The sequence below is a fragment of the Ranitomeya variabilis genome, chromosome 4, assembly GCF_051348905.1.
Source record: "Ranitomeya variabilis isolate aRanVar5 chromosome 4, aRanVar5.hap1, whole genome shotgun sequence".
NCBI lineage: Eukaryota > Metazoa > Chordata > Amphibia > Anura > Dendrobatidae > Ranitomeya > Ranitomeya variabilis.
In genome coordinates this window covers 270,587,437-270,611,372 of record NC_135235.1, presented here as the reverse complement: position 1 = coordinate 270,611,372, position 23,936 = coordinate 270,587,437, and the positions used below count along the sequence as shown (strand labels likewise).

The window sequence follows — 23,936 nt, the reverse complement described above, 5'->3', positions numbered from 1 at the left end:
AATAGGTATTTTAGGTTCAGACATAGGGTTATGGATAACAAAATCCTGAATGCTTTGCACCCTAGCAGCAAGCTGATCCACACTAGAAGTCAGAGTCTGGACATTCATGTCTGCAGCAGAACTCCAACCACTCAGAGTAAAAGGGGATGAAAGAAGCTAGGCAAACTGCAGCAACAAAAAAAAACAAAAACAAACAACTCAGAACTTCTTTTTAATCCCGCTTCTGCGATGCATTAAACATTTTCTTTTTGGCCTGGCATACTGTTATGTTCCCAGTGGTAGAGGATCTCTGATATTCCGGCAAAATAGCAAAAACCAAAATACTGCTCTAGGGAGGTGGAAACTGGGCTAACCGCATACCTGATCCTAACAAACACAACTAAAAGCAGCCGGTGAACGTGCCTACGTTGGTTCTAGACGTCTCGAGCCAGCCGGAGAACTGACTACCCCTAGAGGGAAAATAAGACCTCACTTGCCTCCAGAGAAATTGAACCCCAAAGAGATAGAAAGCCCCCAACAGATAATAACGGTGAGGCAAGAGGAAAACACAAACGTAGAGATGAACTAGATTCAGCAAAGTGAGGCCCACTAGTCTAGATAGGCAGAAAATAGATAGTGGACTATGCGGTCAGCAGAAAACCCTTCAAAAACATCCATGCTGAATATTCAAGAACCCCCACACCGACTGACGGTGCGGGGGGAGAATATCAGCCCCCTAGAGCTTCCAGCGAGCCAGAAAAACAAATGTAAGCAAGCTGGACAAAAATACTGGAAAATGCAAATGATCAAAAGTACAAAAACGGACTTAGCTTTTCTTGCATGAGACAGACTGAAAGGAATCCGGAGGAGACCATATAGGTCTGGATACAACGATGCCAGGCAAGAGACTGAGTCCAGAAGAGACTTAAATAGGGAACACCCGCTGCTTAACGATACAGCTGGAGCTCAGGCCTGCAACAAGACATGCCTAACACAATACCGTTAGTGACCACCAGAGGGAGCCCAGAAACACAGTTCACAACAGCGTAACCACCAAACTCTGTACCATTATTCTGTGTGTAACTACCAAGCTCTGTACCATCATTCTGTGCGTAACCACCAAGCTCTGTACCATCATTCTGTGCATAACTACCAAGCTCTGTACCATCAATCTGTGCATAACTACCAAGCTCTGTGCCATCATTCTGTGCATAACTACCAAGCTCTGTACCAACATTCTGTTTGTAACCATCAAGCTCTGTACCATCATTCTGTTTGTAACCACCAAGCTCTGTACCATCATTCTGTGTGTAACTACCAAGCTCTGTACCATCATTCTGTGTGTAACTACCAAGCTCTGTACCATCATTCTGTGTGTAACTACCAAGCTCTGTACCATCATTCTGTGCGTAATCACCAAGCTCTGTGCCATCATTCTGTGCATAACTACCAAGCTCTGTACCATCATTCTGTTCGTGACTACCAAGCTCTGTACCATCATTCTGTGCATAACCATGAAGCTCTGTGCCATCATTCTGTGCATAACCACAAAGCTCTGTACCATCATTCTGTGCGTAACCATGAAGCTGTGTAACATCATTCTGTGTGTAACTACCAAGTTCTGTACCATCATTCTGTGCATAACTACCAATCTCTGTACCATCATTCTGTGCGTAACTACCAAGCTCTGTACCATCATTCTGTGCGTAACCATGAAGCTCTGTATCATTCTGTGTGTAACTACCAAGCTCTGTACCATCATTCTGTGCATAACTACCTAGCTCTGTACCATCATTCTGTGCGTAACCACCAAGCTCTGTACTATCATTCTTTGCATAACCACCAAGCTCTGTACCATCATTCTGTGCGTACCTACCAAGCTCTGTACCATCATTCTGTGCATAACCACAAAGCTCTGAACTATCATTCTGTGCGCAACTACCAAGCTCTGTACCATCATTCTGTGCGTAACCACCAAGCTCTGTACCATCATTCTGTGCGTAACTACCAAGCTCTGTACCATCATTCTGTGCGTACCTACCAAGCTCTGTACCATCATTCTGTGCGCAATTACCAAGCTCTGTACCATCATTCTGTGTGTAGCCACAAAGCTCTGTACCATCGTTCTGTGCGTACTTACCAAGCTCTGTACCATCATTCTGTGCGTACCTACCAAGCTCTGTACCATCATTCTGTGCGCAACTACCAAGCTCCGTACCATCATTCTCTGCATACCTACCAAGCTCTGTACCATCATTCTATGCGTAACCACCAAGCTCTGAACCATCATTCTGTGCGTAACTACCAAGCTCTGTACCATCATTCTGTGCATAACTACCAAGCTCTGTACCATCATTCTGTTCGTGACTACCAAGCTCTGTACCATCATTCTGTGCATAACCATGAAGCTCTGTGCCATCATTCTGTGCATAACCACAAAGCTCTGTACCATCATTCTGTGCGTAACCATGAAGCTGTGTAACATCATTCTGTGTGTAACTACCAAGCTCTGTACCATCATTCTGTGCATAACTACCAATCTCTGTACCATCATTCTGTGCGTAACTACCAAGCTCTGTACCATCATTCTGTGCGTAACCATGAAGCTCTGTACCATCGTTCTGTGTGTAACTACCAAGCTCTTGTTGGGGTGGTCTGCAAGTCAGACCAGTCAGGGATATTGGACGGCTGCCGAATTGGAGGAACCTTTCCGGAAAGTGATGGACACAGACAGATGTGGTATCTGATCAGGCCATAAAACCTGGTTTATTAGACATGAACTTATATACACATTTGAGTAGGCGTATACATTGTCCGAGCGCCAATCAGCTGTTTATTACATATGAAATCATTCTTAAGATATCAGGTCTAATTCCTAATAAGGTTATCTTGCTGGTCAGGTGAGTCTTACATAAGGGGGTAACTCAAGTTTAGCCATGTCACAAGCCAAAGGTCTAAGTCTCATCTTTATTAGACTTAGTCAACAATATTAATTAGCAGTCAGCAGGTCTAATCAATTATCACGTTGTCAGCAGATATGACTTAGCAGAAGTCTTCAGACATGTCAAGACATATTCCTAATAGTCACGTATATGAATTATGAGATTCAAGTAAGGTGGTCCCTGATTTCCCTATCACTCTGTACCATCATTCTGTGCATAACTACCTAGCTCTGTACCATCATTCTGTGCGTAACCACCAAGCTCTGTACTATCATTCTTTGCATAACCACCAAGCTCTGTACCATCATTCTGTGCGTACCTACCAAGCTCTGTACCATCATTCTGTGCATAACCACAAAGCTCTGAACTATCATTCTGTGCGCAACTACCAAGCTCTGTACCATCATTCTGTGCGTAACCACCAAGCTCTGTACCATCATTCTGTGCGTAACTACCAAGCTCTGTACCATCATTCTGTGCGTACCTACCAAGCTCTGTACCATCATTCTGTGCGCAATTACCAAGCTCTGTACCATCATTCTGTGTGTAGCCACAAAGCTCTGTACCATCGTTCTGTGCGTACTTACCAAGCTCTGTACCATCATTCTGTGCGTACCTACCAAGCTCTGTACCATCATCCTGTGCGCAACTACCAAGCTCCGTACCATCATTCTCTGCATACCTACCAAGCTCTGTACCATCATTCTATGCGTAACCACCAAGCTCTGAACCATCATTCTGTGCGTAACTACCAAGCTCTGTACCACCATTTTGTGCATAACCACCAAACTCTGAACCATAATTCTTTGCGTAATTACCAAGCTCTTTACCATCATTCTGTGCGTAATCACCAAGCTCTGTGCCATCATTCTGTGCATAACTACCAAGCTCTGTACCATCATTCTGTGCGTAACCACCAAGCTCTGTACCATCATTCTGTGCATAACCACAAAGCTCTGTACCATCATTCTGTGCGTAACCATGAAGCTCTGTAACATCATTCTGTGTGTAACTACCAAGCTCTGTACCATCATTCTGTGCATACCTACCAATCTCTGTACCATCATTCTGTGCGTAACTACCAAGCTCTGTACCATCATTCTGTGCATAACTACCTAGCTCTGTACCATCATTCTGTGCGTAACTACCAAGCTCTGTACTATCATTACTATCATTCTGTTTGTAACCACCAAGCTCTGTACTATCATTCTTTGCATAACCACCAAGCTCTGTACAATCATTCTGTGCGTACCTACCAAGCTCTGTACCATCATTCTGTGCATAACCACCAAGCTCTGTACCCTCATTCTGTGAGTAACCACCAAGCTCTGTACCATCATTCTGTGTGTAACTACCAAGCTCTGTACCATCATTCTGTGCGGAACTACCAACTCTGTACCATCATTCTGTGCGTAACCACCAAGCTCTGTACCATCATTCTTTGAGTAACCACCAAGCTCTGTACCATCATTCTGTGCATAACCACAAAGCTCTGAACTATCATTCTGTGCGCAACTACCAAGCTCTGTACCATCATTCTGTGCGTAACCACCAAGCTCTGTACCATCATTCTGTGCGTAACTACCAAGCTCTGTACCATCATTCTGTGCGTACCTACCAAGCTCTGTACTATCATTCTGTGCGCAATTACCAAGCTCTGTACCATCATTCTGTGTGTAGCCACAAAGCTCTGTACCATCATTCTGTGCGTAACCACCAAGCTCTGTACCATCATTCTGTGCGTAACTACCAAGCTCTGTACCATCATTCTGTGCGTACCTACCAAGCTCTGTACCATCATTCTGTGCGCAACTACCAAGCTCCGTACCATCATTCTCTGCATACCTACCAAGCTCTGTACCATCATTCTATGCGTAACCACCAAGCTCTGAACCATCATTCTGTGCGTAACTACCAAGCTCTGTACCACCATTTTGTGCATAACCACCAAACTCTGAACCATAATTCTTTGCGTAATTACCAAGCTCTTTACCATCATTCTGTGCGTAATCACCAAGCTCTGTGCCATCATTCTGTGCATAACTACCAAGCTCTGTACCATCATTCTGTTTGTGACTACCAAGCTCTGTACCATCATTCTGTGCGTAACCACCAAGCTCTGTACCATCATTCTGTGCATAACCACAAAGCTCTGTACCATCATTCTGTGCGTAACCATGAAGCTCTGTAACATCATTCTGTGTGTAACTACCAAGCTCTGTACCATCATTCTGTGCATAACTACCAATCTCTGTACCATCATTCTGTGCATAACTACCAAGCTCTGTACCATCATTCTGTGCATAACTACCTAGCTCTGTACCATCATTCTGTGCGTAACTACCAAGCTCTGTACTATCATTACTATCATTCTGTTTGTAACCACTAAGCTCTGTACTATCATTCTTTGCATAACCACCAAGCTCTGTACCATCATTCTGTGCGTACCTACCAAGCTCTGTACCATCATTCTGTGCATAACCACCAAGCTCTGAACTATCATTCTGTGCGCAACTACCAAGCTCTGTACCATCATTCTGTGCGTAACCACCAAGCTCTGTACCATCATTCTGTGCGTACCTACCAAGCTCTGTACCATCATTCTGTGCGTACCTACCAAGCTCTGTACCATCATTCTGTGCGCAACTACCAAGCTCTGTACCATCATTCTGTTTGTAGCCACCAAGCTCTGTACCATCATTCTGTGCGTACTTACCAAGCTCTGTACCATCATTCTGTGCGTACCTACCAAGCTCTGTACCATCATTCTGTGCGCAACTACCAAGCTCCGTACCATCATTCTGTGCATACCTACCAAGCTCTGTACCATCATTCTATGCGTAACCACCAAGCTCTGTACCATCATTCTGTGAGTAACCACCAAGCTCTGTACCATCATACTGTGTGTAACTACCAAGCTCTGTACCATCATTCTGTGCGGAACTAAGCTCTGTACCACCATTTTGTGCATAACCACCAAACTCTGAACCATAATTCTTTGCGTAATTACCAAGCTCTTTACCATCATTCTGTGCGTAATCACCAAGCTCTGTGCCATCATTCTGTGCATAACTACCAAGCTCTGTACCATCATTCTGTTTGTGACTACCAAGCTCTGTACCATCATTCTGTGCGTAACCACCAAGCTCTGTACCATCATTCTGTGCATAACCACAAAGCTCTGTACCATCATTCTGTGCGTAACCATGAAGCTCTGTAACATCATTCTGTGTGTAACTACCAAGCTCTGTACCATCATTCTGTGCATAACTACCAATCTCTGTACCATCATTCTGTGTGTAACTACCAAGCTCTGTACCATCATTCTGTGCATAACTACCTAGCTCTGTACCATCATTCTGTGCGTAACCACCAAGCTCTGTACCATCATTCTGTGCATAACCACAAAGCTCTGTACCATCATTCTGTGCGTAACTATGAAGCTCTGTAACATCATTCTGTGTGTAACTACCAAGCTCTGTACCATCATTCTGTGCATAACTACCAATCTCTGTACCATCATTCTGTGCGTAACTACCAAGCTCTGTACCATCATTCTGTGCATAACTACCTAGCTCTGTACCATCATTCTGTGCGTAACTACCAAGCTCTGTACTATCATTACTATCATTCTGTTTGCAACCACTAAGCTCTGTACTATCATTCTTTGCATAACCACCAAGCTCTGTACCATCATTCTGTGCGTACCTACCAAGCTCTGTACCATCATTCTGTGCATAACCACCAAGCTCTGAACTATCATTCTGTGCGCAACTACCAAGCTCTGTACCATCATTCTGTGCGTAACCACCAAGCTCTGTACCATCATTCTGTGCGTACCTACCAAGCTCTGTACCATCATTCTGTGCGTACCTACCAAGCTCTGTACCATCATTCTGTGCGCAACTACCAAGCTCTGTACCATCATTCTGTTTGTAGCCACCAAGCTCTGTACCATCATTCTGTGCGTACTTACCAAGCTCTGTACCATCATTCTGTGCGTACCTACCAAGCTCTGTACCATCATTCTGTGCGCAACTACCAAGCTCCGTACCATCATTCTGTGCATACCTACCAAGTTCTGTACCATCATTCTATGCGTAACCACCAAGCTCTGTACCATCATTCTGTGAGTAACCACCAAGCTCTGTACCATCATTCTGTGTGTAACTACCAAGCTCTGTACCATCATTCTGTGCGGAACTACCAAGCTCTGTACCACCATTTTGTGCATAACCACCAAACTCTGAACCATAATTCTTTGCGTAATTACCAAGCTCTTTACCATCATTCTGTGCGTAATCACCAAGCTCTGTGCCATCATTCTGTGCATAACTACCAAGCTCTGTACCATCATTCTGTTTGTGACTACCAAGCTCTGTACCATCATTCTGTGCGTAACCACCAAGCTCTGTACCATCATTCTGTGCATAACCACAAAGCTCTGTACCATCATTCTGTGCGTAACCATGAAGCTCTGTAACATCATTCTGTGTGTAACTACCAAGCTCTGTACCATCATTCTGTGCATAACTACCAATCTCTGTACCATCATTCTGTGCGTAACTACCAAGCTCTGTACCATCATTCTGTGCATAACTACCTAGCTCTGTACCATCATTCTGTGCGTAACTACCAAGCTCTGTACTATCATTACTATCATTCTGTTTGTAACCACCAAGCTCTGTACTATCATTCTTTGCATAACCACCAAGCTCTGTACCATCATTCTGTGCGTACCTACCAAGCTCTGTACCATCATTCTGTGCATAACCACCAAGCTCTGAACTATCATTCTGTGCGCAACTACCAAGCTCTGTACCATCATTCTGTGCGTAACCACCAAGCTCTGTACCATCATTCTGTGCGTACCTACCAAGCTCTGTACCATCATTCTGTGCGTACCTACCAAGCTCTGTACCATCATTCTGTGCGCAACTACCAAGCTCTGTACCATCATTCTGTGTGTAGCCACCAAGCTCTGTACCATCATTCTGTGCGTACTTACCAAGCTCTGTACCATCATTCTGTGCGTACCTACCAAGCTCTGTACCATTATTCTGTGCGCAACTACCAAGCTCCGTACCATCATTCTGTGCATACCTACCAAGCTCTGTACCATCATTCTATGCGTAACCACCAAGCTCTGTACCATCATTCTGTGAGTAACCACCAAGCTCTGTACCATCATTCTGTGTGTAACCACCAAGCTCTGTACCATCATTCTGTGCGGAACTACCAACTCTGTACCATCATTCTGTGCGTAACCACCAAGCTCTGTACCATCATTCTGTGAGTAAACACCAAGGTCTGTACCATCATTCTGTGCGTAACCACCAAACTCTGTACCATCATTCTGTGTGTAACTACCAAGCTCTGTACCATCATTCTGTGCGTAACCACCAAGCTCTGTACCATCATTCTGTGCATAACTACCAAGCTCTGTACCATTATTCTGTGCATAACTACCAAGCTCTGTGCCATCATTCTGTGCATAACTACCAAGCTCTGTACCATCATTCTGTTTGTAACCACCAAGCTCTGTACCATCATTCTGTTTGTAACCACCAAGCGCTGTACCATCATTCTGTGTGTAACTACCAAGCTCTGTACCATCATTCTGTGCGTAACCACCAAGCTCTGTACCATCATTCTGTGTGTAACCACCAAGATTCTGCCTGCAGAGAGAGACTGTAACCTTGTCATGTGCTGAAGCCTTCTGTAGGTAATTCTTGCCATCTCTGTGTGTGTCACTGCACCAGACTTAAATGCGTTTTCCAGGTAGTCTATCCTTGGGACAAGTCATCAACATTTATTTCTGTGTCCCGACACTCAGCACCCCCACAATCAGATATTCGAAGATGCTGTGAGCTGTTTGGAGGGGGCAAAAGTTGTATATTGATGGAAAGACCATCAATATTTTGAACCGTGAAAACCCCTTAATGGCTGTAAGCTACAGATCCAAAACTGCCCATCTTACCATCCATGGGCAAAAGTATTAGTATTAATGTAGCACATGTTGACATTCTATAAGATGTTAAAGCGGTTGGCACCTCTGGGGACAATTCATTTTTTTTTGTCAAATGCAAGTAACATCAAGTTTGCAATTAGGTTTCCATAAAATGTTGGCATTTTGCTTTCTGGCCCAATTTATTTTTTGTGATCATAAATCAGCTGAGAAGAGCTCAGAAAAAGACTGATATAAGAGTTGAAAACTCCTCGTCTGATTGTCATAGTGAGCTCACTGATAGATTCTCAGTTAACTCATTCTGCTGCCAGTTCAATACCAAGGCCATAGAAGGCAAATGGTGCAAAATGTTTAATGAACCCCAATTGCAAAAATGATTTTTAGCCCCAAATGCATCGATTTAAGTAAAAAAATAAAATTGATTCAAAAGGCGGACCAGCCTTTTATAAGACGCATTTACTTCTTTTATTTCAATTTCACTCTGATTTCTGTGTTTTGCAGCGTTACAACAATGCCCCTTATCCACCATATTCAGGATTTAATCCGCCAGGAAACTATGGAACCAACTACCAGCCATATACCATTCAGCCAGGTCCCCCGCCGCCATCCTACGTGATTGAGAGGCCATGTGAGTATCTTACACATTAATATGTAGCAGAAGAGTAACGACTACTTTCCTGGATACAATGGAATTATATCACTTATTTCACTTCTAGAGTTTCAACCAGTCTGTTGTATTATTATGAAGAATATGATATAAAAAGTGCGTGATGGTGAAAGGTTTATTCCGTGTAAGCTCTGGGGATTTGGAGGTTTCCTAAACATAGATATTAATTATAGGTTTATATAACAAGTAATTATCATGATCTTCATCTTCATAGCAGAAACCACAACAAAGTCTACAATAACTAGTACAAACTTTTCCTTACTCGTAGCAGACAACAATATTTCGCCAAAATGCAACTCTGGGATGAAGGAAAACGCTTTTCGGTTACTTTTTCTTGATCCCACGGTTGCATTTTGGTAAAATATTGCTGGTGATCAATATCAGATGGGTGGGGAGTCCGATACCCGGCATCAGGACGATCGTCTGCCATCTTCTCCTGCCGCTGCCAGATGTACACCGTGTCCGTTGTTGGAACAGCGCTGCCCCGTATACTGTGTGGTGTTCATTCAAGAGTACCCCAGATCAGAACATGTGATCGGTTGTGTGTTAGGTGTCGGACCACCGATCTGACCTATTGTAAGAATAGGTAATCCATATCCCAGTCCAAGACGACACCTCAGATGCTTCTATCTAACGTAACCCGGAATCAAACGATTAAAAATATCCCCTTGACCATATTCCTTATGGTCTATCCAACACCAAGTTCTACTTTCCTGCCCCTTTGACTGTCTTTCCTTAAAGTAAACCTATCAGACACTTCTGACCCCCCCAAACCGTATATGACTATTTAAAAAATAAGCCAGTCGATCCCTTTATGATCACAAAATGCTGCTCCAGCATTGAGAAATCAAATTTTGAGATTCAATATACATCAGTCTGGACGTGCGTCGGGGCCATGACGATGCACTTCCAGATTCTCAGACTCCCGCTGTATTCCCTGCCTAGCGGAACCTTCCTTTGGTTGATTGACAAGTCGAATGCTCTGGTTCATGGCCATTGAAATGTCAATCAGTCATAGGAGGGCAGCACTAGGCAGAGAATACAGCGTGAGGCTGAGAAGCTGGAAGTGCATTGTCATGGCCCCGACGCGCGTCCAGACTGATGTATATTGAATCTCAAAATTTGATTTCTCAATGCTGCAGCAGCATTTTGTGATCAGAAAGGGATCAACTGGCTCATTTTTTAAATAGTCATATATGGTTTGGGGAGGGTCAGAAGTGTCTGATAGGTTTACTTTAAGGAAAGACAGTCAAAGTGGCAGGAAAGTAGAACTTGGTGTTGGATAGACCATAAGGAATATAGGTGTCTGACAGGTTCCCTTTAAGGGAGTATTACATTTTTTGGGCAATTCTTCCAAAGAAAAAAACATGACAATTAGCTGTCTCACTGAGGGTGCTATCAGACAGCCGTAACACGGACTGAGATTGGACCGTAATGCACGGACTGGCCGGCAGTTCTATGAAGCTGTCACACTCGGGAAAATAGAAAATTTGCCCATTTTTTGCTGTATAGAGAAATATCCCTTGTAGGATCCCTTGGTTTATTAATGCTCAGGAAGAAAAGTGAGCTCAAATAGTGGAGAGAATGAATAGAAGTGCGGAATCTCAGAGAAAGTAAATAAAATGTCGGGGTAAGAAGAAGCCAAAATTAAACTTTCCAAAAGTTTTCCAACTTTTGCCCATATGGAAAACTTTTTGTGTTCCTCCTTGAATTGTTATATAACTTACATGTCCAGGATCTGGTGTCGCCAACTTCACAGTTTACACTTTATGATTACTCTTTAATACTCCCCTCATTTTGGAACCATATTATTTCACTGAACATAAAAACTCTAGAGTTATAATTATTACCGCAAACTTCGGCTTCATTAATTTCTTATGTAATTTTTGAACTTGTCGTTAATTATACGAATTATATAAGAAGAAGCTGGACACACTGATACTTTTTCTTGCACACGTGAAGGAATCCTGGCTATAAAATAAAGGATAGCTCAGTGTACAGAACATTTATTAGGATGATGTAAGCTCCGGAATTAATTCTAATCATTTTACCTATGAGAAAAAAAAAGATCAACCGGTCTGAAATCAAATATTTTGAAAGCAGATCTGTCACCAGATGTTTTCATTATTATTGTAAATTATTTTTAGTTTATTTAATTTATTAAGAATGATTTTTTAAATTTCTTTGTCCTGGTGAGGCAGATGTACTTACATTTTACCAACCCTTTCCAAAGTAACGTATAATCTTGATATGGAAATGAGCATTTTTTTTTTACTCCAGCTACAAGTCCTCATGTTAATATTATGGTATAGAAAATGTAAAGCACAGCCTAGAAGGGGAGGTGCACAGTCATAGCTTCCCAAACCTTAACGTATATATGCAAGTGACTAGCACACTCCGAAGTGTTGTGATGCAAAAAAGGGAGGGTTTATTTACATACAATGATCACTGTGATCATTGTATGTAAATAAACCCCCCCTTTTTAGCATCACAACACTTCGGAGTGTGCTAGTCACTTGCATATATACTCATGTTAATATTAGGCTTGGCAACGTTCAAAAAAAGCATTGTACAGTCATTCTGACATGGATTTTCATAGTGAGTACACCAGCCTCATCAGATCTAAATACAGTTTATAAAGTAAAATCTTGCAATACATCCACATTTAATAAATCTTTGGAGCCTTTCTATCGAAATGCAAAAAAATCCCCAAAATATAAGCCCTATAATTATCTATTGAGCTTCTAAGTAATTTCTTCATTGAAAGGCCAAAAATTGCTCTGTGCGGATACTACATCACATCGTAATGCAGGTGAATGGAGTCACCTTGTTACCATGACAAGCAAGTCATTAAAAGTCAGGATAAGTTGGACTATTCACAACTTGCTTGTTGTAGTCAAGGTACCTTGAGGGCCACAATGGAACACCATTCATCTGCATTACACTGTAATGTAGCATCCGTACAGAGCAATCTTTGGATTCACCAAGTGTGTCTGAGCCAAAGAAGACCCATTTGATGTATACAAACCAATAGACAAAAATCTGAGAACTAACAAATCCACTGCATTAGATGAGCCCATTAGATGTTGTAAAGGATGTGTCCAAAAATTATTTTGTCCAAAAACAAACAGCAGAATTGTGACTTCAGCTCTGGGATATAATTCAGGCTGTACTGACAGATCAGTGCAAGATATGTGAGATATAGTAAGTCATTGGACAATTTCGAGTAGAGTAATTAATCTGATCTCTTCTGCTTTCAGCTACAAACAAGTTTCCATTTTCCTTCTTTTCGCACCGGGGCTCCAGCATCTTTGTCATCCTCGTCATTGTCGTCGCACTTATTGGGATTGGCCTCATCACGGCATGTGAGTACAGCGGCTCGTGTTACCTGCTGACCGGGGCAGAGTATCCCCAGCCGATAATCAGCGATACACGTTATATACATCTTGTAATCACATTTATTAGGATTGGCCTCGGTATAACACTCACATCTGGATATAAGGCTGGGATCTGTTCCTGACATTTGGGGAGAGTATCGCATTCTTACGTGCAGAGTATGTGTATATGTGTCTGCTGCCGGCAGCTGACAGGCGCTCAGAGGAGCTCTAGGTGACCGGATATTTTCAGGGATTATGTCAGCGTGCGCTCATTGATTATACTAATGTATTAATGTAGAACTCCACCTGGGTCTGTGCTGACTGCAAATAATCTACCCCGCTATACAGACCCCTAGAGAATAACACCACCACATTACAGCTCTGGAAACACTGGAGCCAAGACTGCCATTATTATTTGATGATCCACTGTGATCTGTTACAATAAACCATGATCTAATATGATCGGTTAGAATCCACTATGATCCATTATGATACATTTGTGTCTCACAAAATTAGAATATTGTCAAAATGTTAATTTATTTGAGTTTTTCAATACAAAAAGTGAAACTCACATATTATATAGAGTCATTACACACAGAGAGATCTATTTTGAGTGTTTATTTCTGTTAATGTTGATGATTATGGCTGACAGCCAATAATAAACCCAAAAGTCATTATTTCAGTAAATTAGAATATTTTTTAACACCAGCTTGAAAAAATGATTTTAAAATCCAAAATGTTGGCCTACTGAAATGTACGTTCAGTAAATGCACTCAATACTTGGTCGGGACTGCTTTTGCATCAATTACTGCATCAATGTGGCGTGGCATGGAGGCGATCAGCCTGTGGCAGTGCTGAGGGGTTATGGAAGCCCAGGTTGCTTTGATAGCAGACTTCAGCTTGTCTGCATTGTCGGGTCTGGTATCTTTCATCTTCTTCTTGATAATCCCTCATGGTCCCTTCTGATCTGTTACAATCCCTCATGGTCCCTTATGATCTGTTACAATGTCTCACAGTCCCTTATGATCTCTTACAATCCCTCATGGTCCCTTATGATCTGTTACAATCTCTCACAGTCCCTTATGATCTGTTACAATCCCTCATGGTCCCTTATGATCTGTTACAATCCCTCCCAGTCCCTTATGATCTGTTACAATCCACTATGATCCAAATTGCGGCTACATGGGAGCCATCTAATGTGTATTATTCTATTTCTGGAATCATCATCCTATATGAATGCCACACTGCCAGTAATGCAGACGTACCTGTCCTGCTCCATCATTAGGGCATTATCATACTGGTTTTACCAGTGCAGCACAATACATGCATGGTCAACACCTTCATCTTGGTAAACCACAGATTGACTGAAGAACTGACTGAAGAACTACCTCTAAAGGAGGCCATACATGTTAGATAACTGTCAGCCTAGTGCTCAGACAACTATGTATCTATTCTCTATGGGGAGAGAGGAAAAAGCTGCTGCCAGACACTAGCGGCAGAGGCTTTTGTCACATGTAAAAAAAAAAGTATCAGGCATATTGAAATTCAACATGCTCAATCCTTATTTCCTCTCCCCTACTTTTATTGGAGAGTCAGGTCACTCACTTGCACATTACATGACTTTCCGATCCTTCCAAAAAAGAACAGGTACGGCTGACATTCATCTAATGTGAATAGGCACCTTAATGGTCTGGTTTTGGGATGTAGAATATGTAATAAGGAAATCCATCAGAGATTTAAATAAAAAAAAAAGCCATGCAGAAAAAGTTATAGGAGATGAACATCTTTGGGGGTATTTTTTTTTTACTTAAAGGGGTTGTCTCAAGAACAAAGGTACATTTTATTCAATAGATCATAGAATATTAAGAAGTTCCACAACCGGATGTGTTTAAGAAAAATGTTCCTGTGCTGAGATAATCCTATAAAGGTGTCCCTGCTATGTACTGTTTAATGGCTGTGTCTCACCATGTAGAGATGCTATAGCTGATAGTTGCACAAACACGACTTTTGGCAAGGAGAGGAAGCTTAAGTGAATATACCGATATCAATGGCAGAGATTCTTTCATCTGCTTCTTCTGAGGTAAGACATTTGGTTGGACATAGCTAGTATACCTAATCTATTGAGTAAAATGTACATTTGTTCATGGGATAACCCCTTTAAATTCTTATATCTTGGCTTCCAATAAAAATGTTGGACTGTTTAGTTCCTACAGCCTCTGTGTATCATAGTGCATAACAGACATGCAGAATGAGTTAACAGTGAATCTGTCAGTGAGACTGTTCCGAGGGCAGGGTAAATCAGTTTAGAAGATGGTTGGGGAGAAGAGAGATAAGAGTTACAGATTAGAGCGAGCTCACAGATGGATTCACCAGTAGCTCATTCTGCAGTCTGCTATGTACTGTGATTCAAAGAGGCTGTAGAAGCCAAACTGTATATTTATAATGAAACTCAATTGAAAAAATAAAATTCAGCCAACAAAAAAAACAAGCATTTAAGTAAAAAAATTCTCCCGGTGATGTGAGTATCCCATGATTCCTGTGCAGACTTTGCATCCGTTGTGACTTTGCTGGTTGTACTGACTCGCTGATCTTCTGCAGAGCCTCCATAAGAGTAATGTAATGAGAAGTGGCAGCACCCTTTCTAATCTTCATTATATTTGATAACAATGGAAGGTGACAGGTTCTCTTTTAGGATTACATTAAAGATCATCAAACCCCTAATAGCGATTTTATTGGAACCATTCCTTGCATACAGGAAAAAAAATTTGAATACCTGTAGGACTGTGAAACCCTTAACGTAGCTGCAGACTTAGCGGAAATTTCCATCACGTTTCCAAAACGCAGAGCATCTGTGGCAAATTCTGTTTGCCATGATTTTGCTGAAAATTTGCAGCCAAATTCCTTGACCAATTTGCCACTTTTGACCCTGGATGTAAACTTTGGTATTTTACAGCAGCTTGGCCATTAGAATCCATGTTTGCAGAACACTCAGAAGATACAAAGACAGTAGGTTTTATTGTACACTGAGCTATCGCATTAGTAGAAGCTATTGTCAAATAGTTGCCACACTTTGACGTTTTTCGGCAAGGAAGGGGGGCCTCAAATTGTCCCAGAACTGGGACCCTAACTATCCCTTTCCCAGGGGTACTCTTGAAGGTAGAGGCCTGGGTCTCTGACCTTACTATGCTCCTGTTAAAGGGATCTGTCACCACTTTTTTGGGATATCATGTAAAAATATCATTCAATTTAGTGTCACCTATGCACTATTCCAGTACTTTTGATACCCCTCCACTCCCCACATATGATCCATAAATACCATTTATACTTCTCCCACAGTGTATGTAAATCCGCTTGGTCCGGTACGGTGGGCAGGGCTTATTGTTCGTCCCTGCACATTACCCCGGAAGAATCGGAAAGTGAATCTCTGAGAACTTTCCGATTCTTCCGGTGTAATGTGCAGGACCTTTGACAGATTTCCGGCGTGAGGGAACACACAATTGCATTGCATTACTTCCAGGACATAGAACGTAATGGAGTATGGCGGCATATGCGCAATACTGATTTTATGCTTTGCCCACACGCGAGAGGACATTTGAATGCGCATGCAAGCTGTGATATTCACAGAAAATAATACGCACAGCAAGCTGAGGAGGGGGGTGGAGATGGACAATAAGCCCCGCCCATCGGACCGAGCAGATTCAGAAAACCTGTATCATACAAAAGTGCTAACCAATAACAGGGAGGAGTGTTATGATCCTAGTGGCAAGGATCGCAGGTAGGACTAGCTAAGTAACTGAACAGACGACTAGCTCTGGGGAGGTGGTAACTAGATTGACCGCAACCTGATCCTATTCGCAAACAACTATAAGTAGCCGTGGAACGTTACCTGAAATCCTAGACATCTCTTCACGGCCTGAGAAACTGACTATTCCTGGAGGGAAAGAAAGTCCTCTCTTGCCTCAGTGGAATGACCCCAAAGATATAGAATAGCCCCCCACAAATATTAACGGTGAGTTAAGGGGAAAGCACAAACACAGAGATGAAATTAGATTTAGCAAATGAGGCCCGCTAATACTAGATAGCAGAAAATAGGAAGGGAACTGTGCGGTCAATAAAAAAACCCTATTCAAAATATCCACGCAGAGATTGCTCGAGCCCCCGCACCAACTAACGGTGCGGGGGAAGCAACTCCGACCCAGAGCTTACCAGCAACAAGAAATCACATATTAGCAAGCTGGACTAGACTCATCATACACAGAAATCATATTGCAGGCAGATGAGCAAAAAATATTCAAACAGAACTTAGCTTATCCTGAAGAGGCAGAAAACGAGATAGTCAGGAGTAATCAGAATAGCACTGAATACATTGACAGCCGGCAACAAGTGGAAGTGAAGCAGAGCTAAATAGGAGCCTCCCTGGTGAATAACGAGGCAGCTGATCCAGCCAGACCCGCAGGATAATAAACCAAACCACCAGGGGGAGCCAAAAAACCAAAGTCACACAATACCATCTGTGACCACAAGAGGGAGCCTGAAAACGGAGTTCACAACAGAGGAGGATAGGGACAGGGAGGAATAAACTAAATGGGAAGAGGGACCAGGAGATAAACACACGCGTACTACAGCAAACCACAGAACACCACTACAATAACTCTACTCCAGACACTTAGCTTTAGCACACAGCACAGGAAGACAAATTTTTCACCAGTAGGGAGAAGAAGGTCTGAACAGTTTTTATAGGAAGAGGTAATGACCAGATCAGAAGCAGCTGAAATGGAGCTGCATGATTCTGACCAGCATAGAAAGGGTCATTAGCCTCCTCAGCAACAGAGGAAACCAAATTTATTTAATATGGGACATGAATCACACCATCTCTAAAGAAGACCTGCCATTCATTACTAGACATGATCGTCTAACTCCAGGTCTTCCAGGGGAACATGACACTCTTGGCACAGAATAAAGGCTATGTACACCTTCACACATTTTGTTTTTAATGTTCACTTGCTTTCTAAATGTAAAGTTATGCAACTTTCTAAATAGTCTTCATCACAAATTTACTACCATTTAGCTGATACAGAGTGTCAAAGTGCTTTATCTAGCTGAGTGCTCTGCAAAAAAAAGTTACAAATCTGTCAGAGCTCTTGCTCCAGGTTCTGAGGTCTCTCTCTGTTTTCTCCCTGCCTTCTCTCAGTGTTAGAGATAGCAGGAAGGATGGAGAAGGGTTGTATACAGATTTTCACAGTTTGGACATCGAAGAATCAAAGAAAATAAATACAGTTTCCGAAATGGCAGAGAAAATAGGCTACAGATAAGGAGCAAATTATTGCAGGATAGAAGGTGATTTCAATGCCGAGAAATCCAGGCAAATACTTATCCATCATGTAATACCATCAGGGAGGTGTCAGATTGGCTCCAATTTAATTCTGCAGCAGAACAGCGACCCCAAACATCCAGCAATGTCAATAAGAATGTTAAGTCTTGGAAGTAAAGTTCTGACCCCAGAGAGCCCTGAGCTTTACATTTTTGAGTCTGTCTGGAATTACAAGAAGAAACAGAAGGATCTGCACAAGACTCATACACAGAACATCTGTGGTTAGTTCTCCAAGATGTTTGGAACAAAGTCCCTGCTGAGTTACTTGAAACACACAGTAGTATTGTATCTCTATATAGTGATAAATCAAATATAGGGATAACAGTGTAGACAAGTAGTGACAGTCCATTAATGTCTCTCAGTAGTAGGACAAAGCTACTGAACCAGAACTGTCACTCGGAGAAAAGTGCTCGCCCCCCCCCCCCCCCCGCAGCAACAAGGAAGTAAGGAGACTGGAGAGTTGTGTGCTGCTCAAGACACAACTTGAGCAAAACCCTCCAAAACATGTTCCTATATGGACTGTAAAGCAGTGTATAGGCTTTACCGATACATTAAAGTAGAAATCAATCTGTTAAACTCCATCCTACAGATATTTGGAGCAGCCACATGTTAGATGGAGTTGGCGGTACACATGCTCGGCATTGATGTTGAGGTGACACCAGATAAAACCAGTCTGTGTAATACAACTATGTCCTGCATCATGAGCCCAGCACCAGGAGCTTGACACCATTATTGCTTTCTTCTTTTTTTCCAGATAAACTTAATGCATTCGGGAGCTCGAGTTCATCGGGCCAGCCCAAGGAGAAATGCTTTCCCAACAAGACTTTGTGCAATGGGATCGCCGAGTGTTCAGAAGGAGGAGACGAGGCCGGATGCGGTAATGTCACTCTGCTTCACTTGTCATATGAAGAATGTATCACGGAATGTTAGAGTTGGAAGGGACCTCCAGGGTCATCGTGTCCAACCCTCTGGTGGTTAGGTGGTTAGAAACAAAGATTTGGGTGAAAACATGTTCACAGAGATATCAAGAAAATCGGATTCCCCCCGAGTGCCCAATATAATATGACTACCATGAGATATAATGGAGAACATCTCCGCGACTAATCAGTGGTCGGCTTTATGGTTACAACAACAATATACAGAGTTCTACAAACAGCGTAGACATCTAAGAAGCAACACTCCAGACTATGTTGGTTCATTCCTGATCGGAGCTCCGTTACAATAAAAAATATTAGGTATTATTGAGTAAATGCACACTTCCCAGGTGATCTAGGGCAATAGTAGCTCAGGGGTTTGTGTCTATTTAGCTGCCTAGAGTAGTGCAGAAATTAATGGCTGTGTCCCTGGTGGTCTAGGGTAAGAGGTGGGTTTGAGCATTTTTCCCTTGCTGATAAAGGCAGTGTAGAGGCTATCGTTGCATACCTGGTGGTCTAGAGTAATAGATTTGTAACTTCTTCTTAGCCATTTAGGGAAGTTGAAAGGCTAATGGCTGCTTCCCTGTTAGTCTAGGGCAGAGTCTAGAATTCTTGTCTTATTACCTACCTGTTTAAGGTTGTTAGAGGTTAATAGAACTTCCCTGGTCATCTAGAGTAATAGATTTGTAACTTTTTCACTAGCTATTTAGGGTATTTGAAAGATTAATGTCACCTACCCTGGTGGTCTAGGGCAATGTCTACAGGCTATGATGTCTTCCATAGCTGTTTAAGATTGTTAGAAGTTAATGGCACTTTTCCTGGTGGTCTAGAGTAATAGATTTGTAACTTCTTCCCTAGCTGTTTTGGGTAGTTGAAAGGTTAATGTCTGCTAATGTCTGGTGGTCTAGAGTAATGTGTAGAATCTGTGTCTTCTTCCCTAGCTGTTTAAGGATGTTAGAGGTTAATGACATTTCCCTGGTGGTCTAGTGTAGTAGAGTGGCACATGCCTTCATCTCTAGCTATGATAATAGAGATGTTAATTAATTGTTCCTTCCCTGGAAGTCTTTGATAACAAAACAATTAATAGGTTAATAGCTTCTTCCCAGGTAGCCCAGGGTAGTGAAGGGATTAATGGATGTTCCTTTTAGTTTAGAGTTTTTTGGGTTTTTTTGCGTTTAGCCTCGATTGGTCTAGGTTAGAGAAAGTGCTAATACTTCTGCACAGTCCAATTTTGGCAGGGTCCTGCCTCTGTAAACCGAAGTTGGACATGATGGGCTTTCCTTTTTTTTATTTGCACTGATTACGAAGGTGAGTCCAGGCTCGGACTGGCCCATAGGAGAAGGGGGGGGATCCTCCGGTAGGCCCCCTGTGAAGTAGTGCTAATTCTATAAACTTCATTCACAATTTACAGAAAAAGATTTAATCTACAAGCTAGCCAGGCTAATATTACATAGAAGCAAAAGTAAATTTGTGTAGTAGGGTCAGGTTATTTTTGCCTGTAACTGAACAGCTGGCCCTAAGAAACAATGTTATTGTCGCGCCTTTGGTGGCCTTTCCACGGACTGACACAGTGGAGAAGATGGAGAATTTTTTTTTCCATCTTCACGCTATGATCACACACTGTTCATAGTGCGACTAGCATAATCGCGCCGATCTTCTCGGATGACCCCAGCCTTAAAGTGAACGCAGCAGAGGACATTTTCATTGTCCTGACCCCGATATTTTACTCCTAACAGTTCGCTTTATGTGGGATAATTCACAACTCCAAGTCATGTCTCGAAACCAGGAGAACCTGTGGTTACCAGTCTGCTCTACTGGGGTGGATAGAAACTTTGCCTCGTACGTGTGCCAACGCTTCGGCTTTCAGGAGTGAGTATTAACGTAACTTTGACATTTTCTTCATCACATGAGTCCTGAGCGGAGCGCCTATGTGCACCTGTCTGAGACTTTTGGCCACTTTTTCCCTGTTTATAGAGCATTTAGCCGCTTTTTTGCCCTTTTTTGCTCATGTCACATGTGATCACTGCAGCCAATCAGTGTCCTCCATGGTCATGTGCTCCAATCACTGAGCAATTATGCCAGTAGTGCAGCATGTATTAGAAGAAACAACCGCACTCAGAGGATGAATTTAGAATGTGTCATATACGTGAAATTTTATTGATGAACACCACAGTAATTAGTAAAAGTGTTGAGGTAACGTTTCGACCCCTTGATGGGTCTTTATCAAACCTCACTTGAAGATGAAAGTAATAGGGAAAGAGGAGGACGCCGTCCTGGAGACAGACACAAGCGTTCCAAAAATGATAGACGGTGCGACACACCACCACAGATCTCCCTGTCTGCAGACCCACAGTCGCTCTTGGGATTTTGTTCCCTGTCCGTGCCGTACCGGATCCTCACACCCTCTATCATTTTTTGAACGCTTGTGTCCGTCTCTAGGACGGTGTCCTCCTCTTTCCCTATTACTTTCATCTTCAAGTGAGGTTTGATAAAGACCCATCAAGGGGTCGAAACGTTACTTCAACACTTTTACTAATTACTGTTGTGTTCATCAATAAAATTTCACGTATATGACTCGTTCTAAATTCATCCTCTGAGTGCGGTTGTTTCTTCTAATACATGAGCCTACTGGATCAAGTCCAGGTTCAGCCTGCACCAGCTTCATACCCCCAGAGTGCACACCTTTCTCCTTAGTATCAGTAGTGCAGCATGTGACCACTGAAGACACTGATTGGCTGCAGCGGTCATGTGCTGGCCTCTTGATCTCTCCTGATGGTGCGGCAGGCATTTTATCATTTAAAAGGGTTGTCCATTTTCAGTAGTTTTGGCAGGTAAGTTTGGAAAATAACAAACTTAGCAGTGCTTACCTTTTGAAGGCTCTGCTGCTACAGCGCGTTTCTATGTTGTTCCCACCATCATCCTGACAAATTCCCTTTACAGATCTGGCTCATTCTTCCCTCTTTATGGCATTACAGTATGAGTTTCTTTTTTTACTAATGCTCATCCTACAACGTATTACTATATTATATGACATCATATTTTTTGTCCCTCTCTAGAAACCCAACCGTAACCCCGGTGGCCATGAGTGACAACCCTAACAATGTAGGGCTTTTTGCCTCTAGACCATCCGACACCATACAAGGAGGTCTGGACAGGTATGAATATTTATTTTTTTCCTCTTTATTAAGCTCCTAATTGACTTTTTAGTTGTAATTCATTGCACAACTATTTATTTTTGCCCTTTCTATTATCTCAGTCAATTTTGTTCGAGCGGCCAGTACCTGTCTGTGAGATGCTCAGGTAAGAGGCACAGTTCTCTGTAGCTACATACGCTTCTTAAGCTAGCCCTGTAAATATTTGCTAGAGATGAGAAAATCTAAATTAGTGGCAAATTTGAGGAAATTCATTGAAAAAATGTTCACTGAAATTTTACAAAAAAAACCCAGAAAATTGCATCAGCTTGAGAAGGCCTACATGACCTCAGACGTGGCCGTGCCGCCAGAGACTGTGGCACTCGTCCACACTGCCCGTTTCCCTACTCGCCATCTGCCTCCTCTGATAGTTCACTTTTGCCATTACTGTATTCTCTCGGGCGGCGCAAGCACGGAACGATAGTCCGGCTCTCAAAAAATTATCAGGACTAGCGATGAGCGAACATGCTCGGGTGGTATACGAGTACTTTGTAGTGCTCGTATATTATGTTCGAGTCTGCGCGGCTGCATGATTTGTGGCTGTTAGACAGCCTCAACACTCGCTGGGATTCCCTACCAAACAGGCAATCCATGTCTAACAGCCGCAAATCATGCAGCCGCGCGGACTCGAACATAATATACAAGCACTACAAGATACTCTGATATCATCCGAGCATGCTCGCTCATGAATAATCAGGACCTTACTGGGCACGCAAGCCTCCAGGGAAAGATGTGCCAGATCTCGGGCAGGGGACACAAGAGTGACTGGCTAGTCACTGACAGGAGGCCGGCAGTGGGCAGGGAAAGAAGGAAAGAGGTTGGAGAGCTGTAAGTGCAGTGCCAATCCCGATGTATTTACGGCTCATTTGCATAAAAAATTGCCAATGAATCTCTGAAAAACTAAAATTAAAGTATGGATTTAATCAACATCACAGTGACTTCTCATAGATGACAGTTTGGGTCTTAAAAACCTGCTAACAGGTTCCCATTTAAAAAGCAGAAGATGCACAGGTCGGCGGGTTATTGATTCGTTATTCTTGGAGGATTTATCTCATTTCTTCATTTAACAATGAATTATTTACTCTACAGACTGTGGGCAGCAGAAGAAGAGCAGCAGGATCATCGGCGGTACCGAAGCCAACCTTGGTGACTGGCCTTGGCAAGCGAGCTTGCAGATCCGCACAGAGAGACAATATGAGCATGTATGTGGAGGGACAATCATGAACAACCAGTATGTGCTGTCTGCAGCTCACTGCTTCACCGGGTAAATAGAGGACGGACTGTTTTGATTCAATCCTATGAATATGTACTATGGGAAGGGTTTGTGATGTACATACAACACACTTACAAGTGTCTCAGTTAGAACCAATCTCCTTTTGGTGTCTACACCCCATCAATCTTTGGAGCACTGTGTTATTAGGCACAGGAATTTTTTTGGATGTGCTTGCCTTTAGGTTTTTAGGAGCCTCCTTTAGGTTGTGATCAAGATAATTTTTTAGGTGGTGATCGAGAGCCTCCTTTGGGTGG

The 23,936-nt window shown here is 42.6% G+C and overlaps 1 protein-coding gene across 1 annotated transcript in view; it reads left to right on the top strand.

The window, feature by feature from the left end:
- Positions 1 to 23,936, top strand: part of TMPRSS13 (transmembrane serine protease 13) — a 51,216-nt gene that overhangs the window by 14,260 nt on the left and 13,020 nt on the right. Inside the window, exons 2-8 of the mRNA XM_077257447.1 lie at positions 9,391 to 9,517; positions 12,817 to 12,921; positions 19,059 to 19,181; positions 20,955 to 21,087; positions 22,275 to 22,373; positions 22,475 to 22,518; positions 23,499 to 23,673. Of these exons, the coding sequence (XP_077113562.1) occupies positions 9,391 to 9,517; positions 12,817 to 12,921; positions 19,059 to 19,181; positions 20,955 to 21,087; positions 22,275 to 22,373; positions 22,475 to 22,518; positions 23,499 to 23,673 (806 nt within the window). The remainder of the gene's footprint in view (positions 1 to 9,390; positions 9,518 to 12,816; positions 12,922 to 19,058; positions 19,182 to 20,954; positions 21,088 to 22,274; positions 22,374 to 22,474; positions 22,519 to 23,498; positions 23,674 to 23,936) is intronic.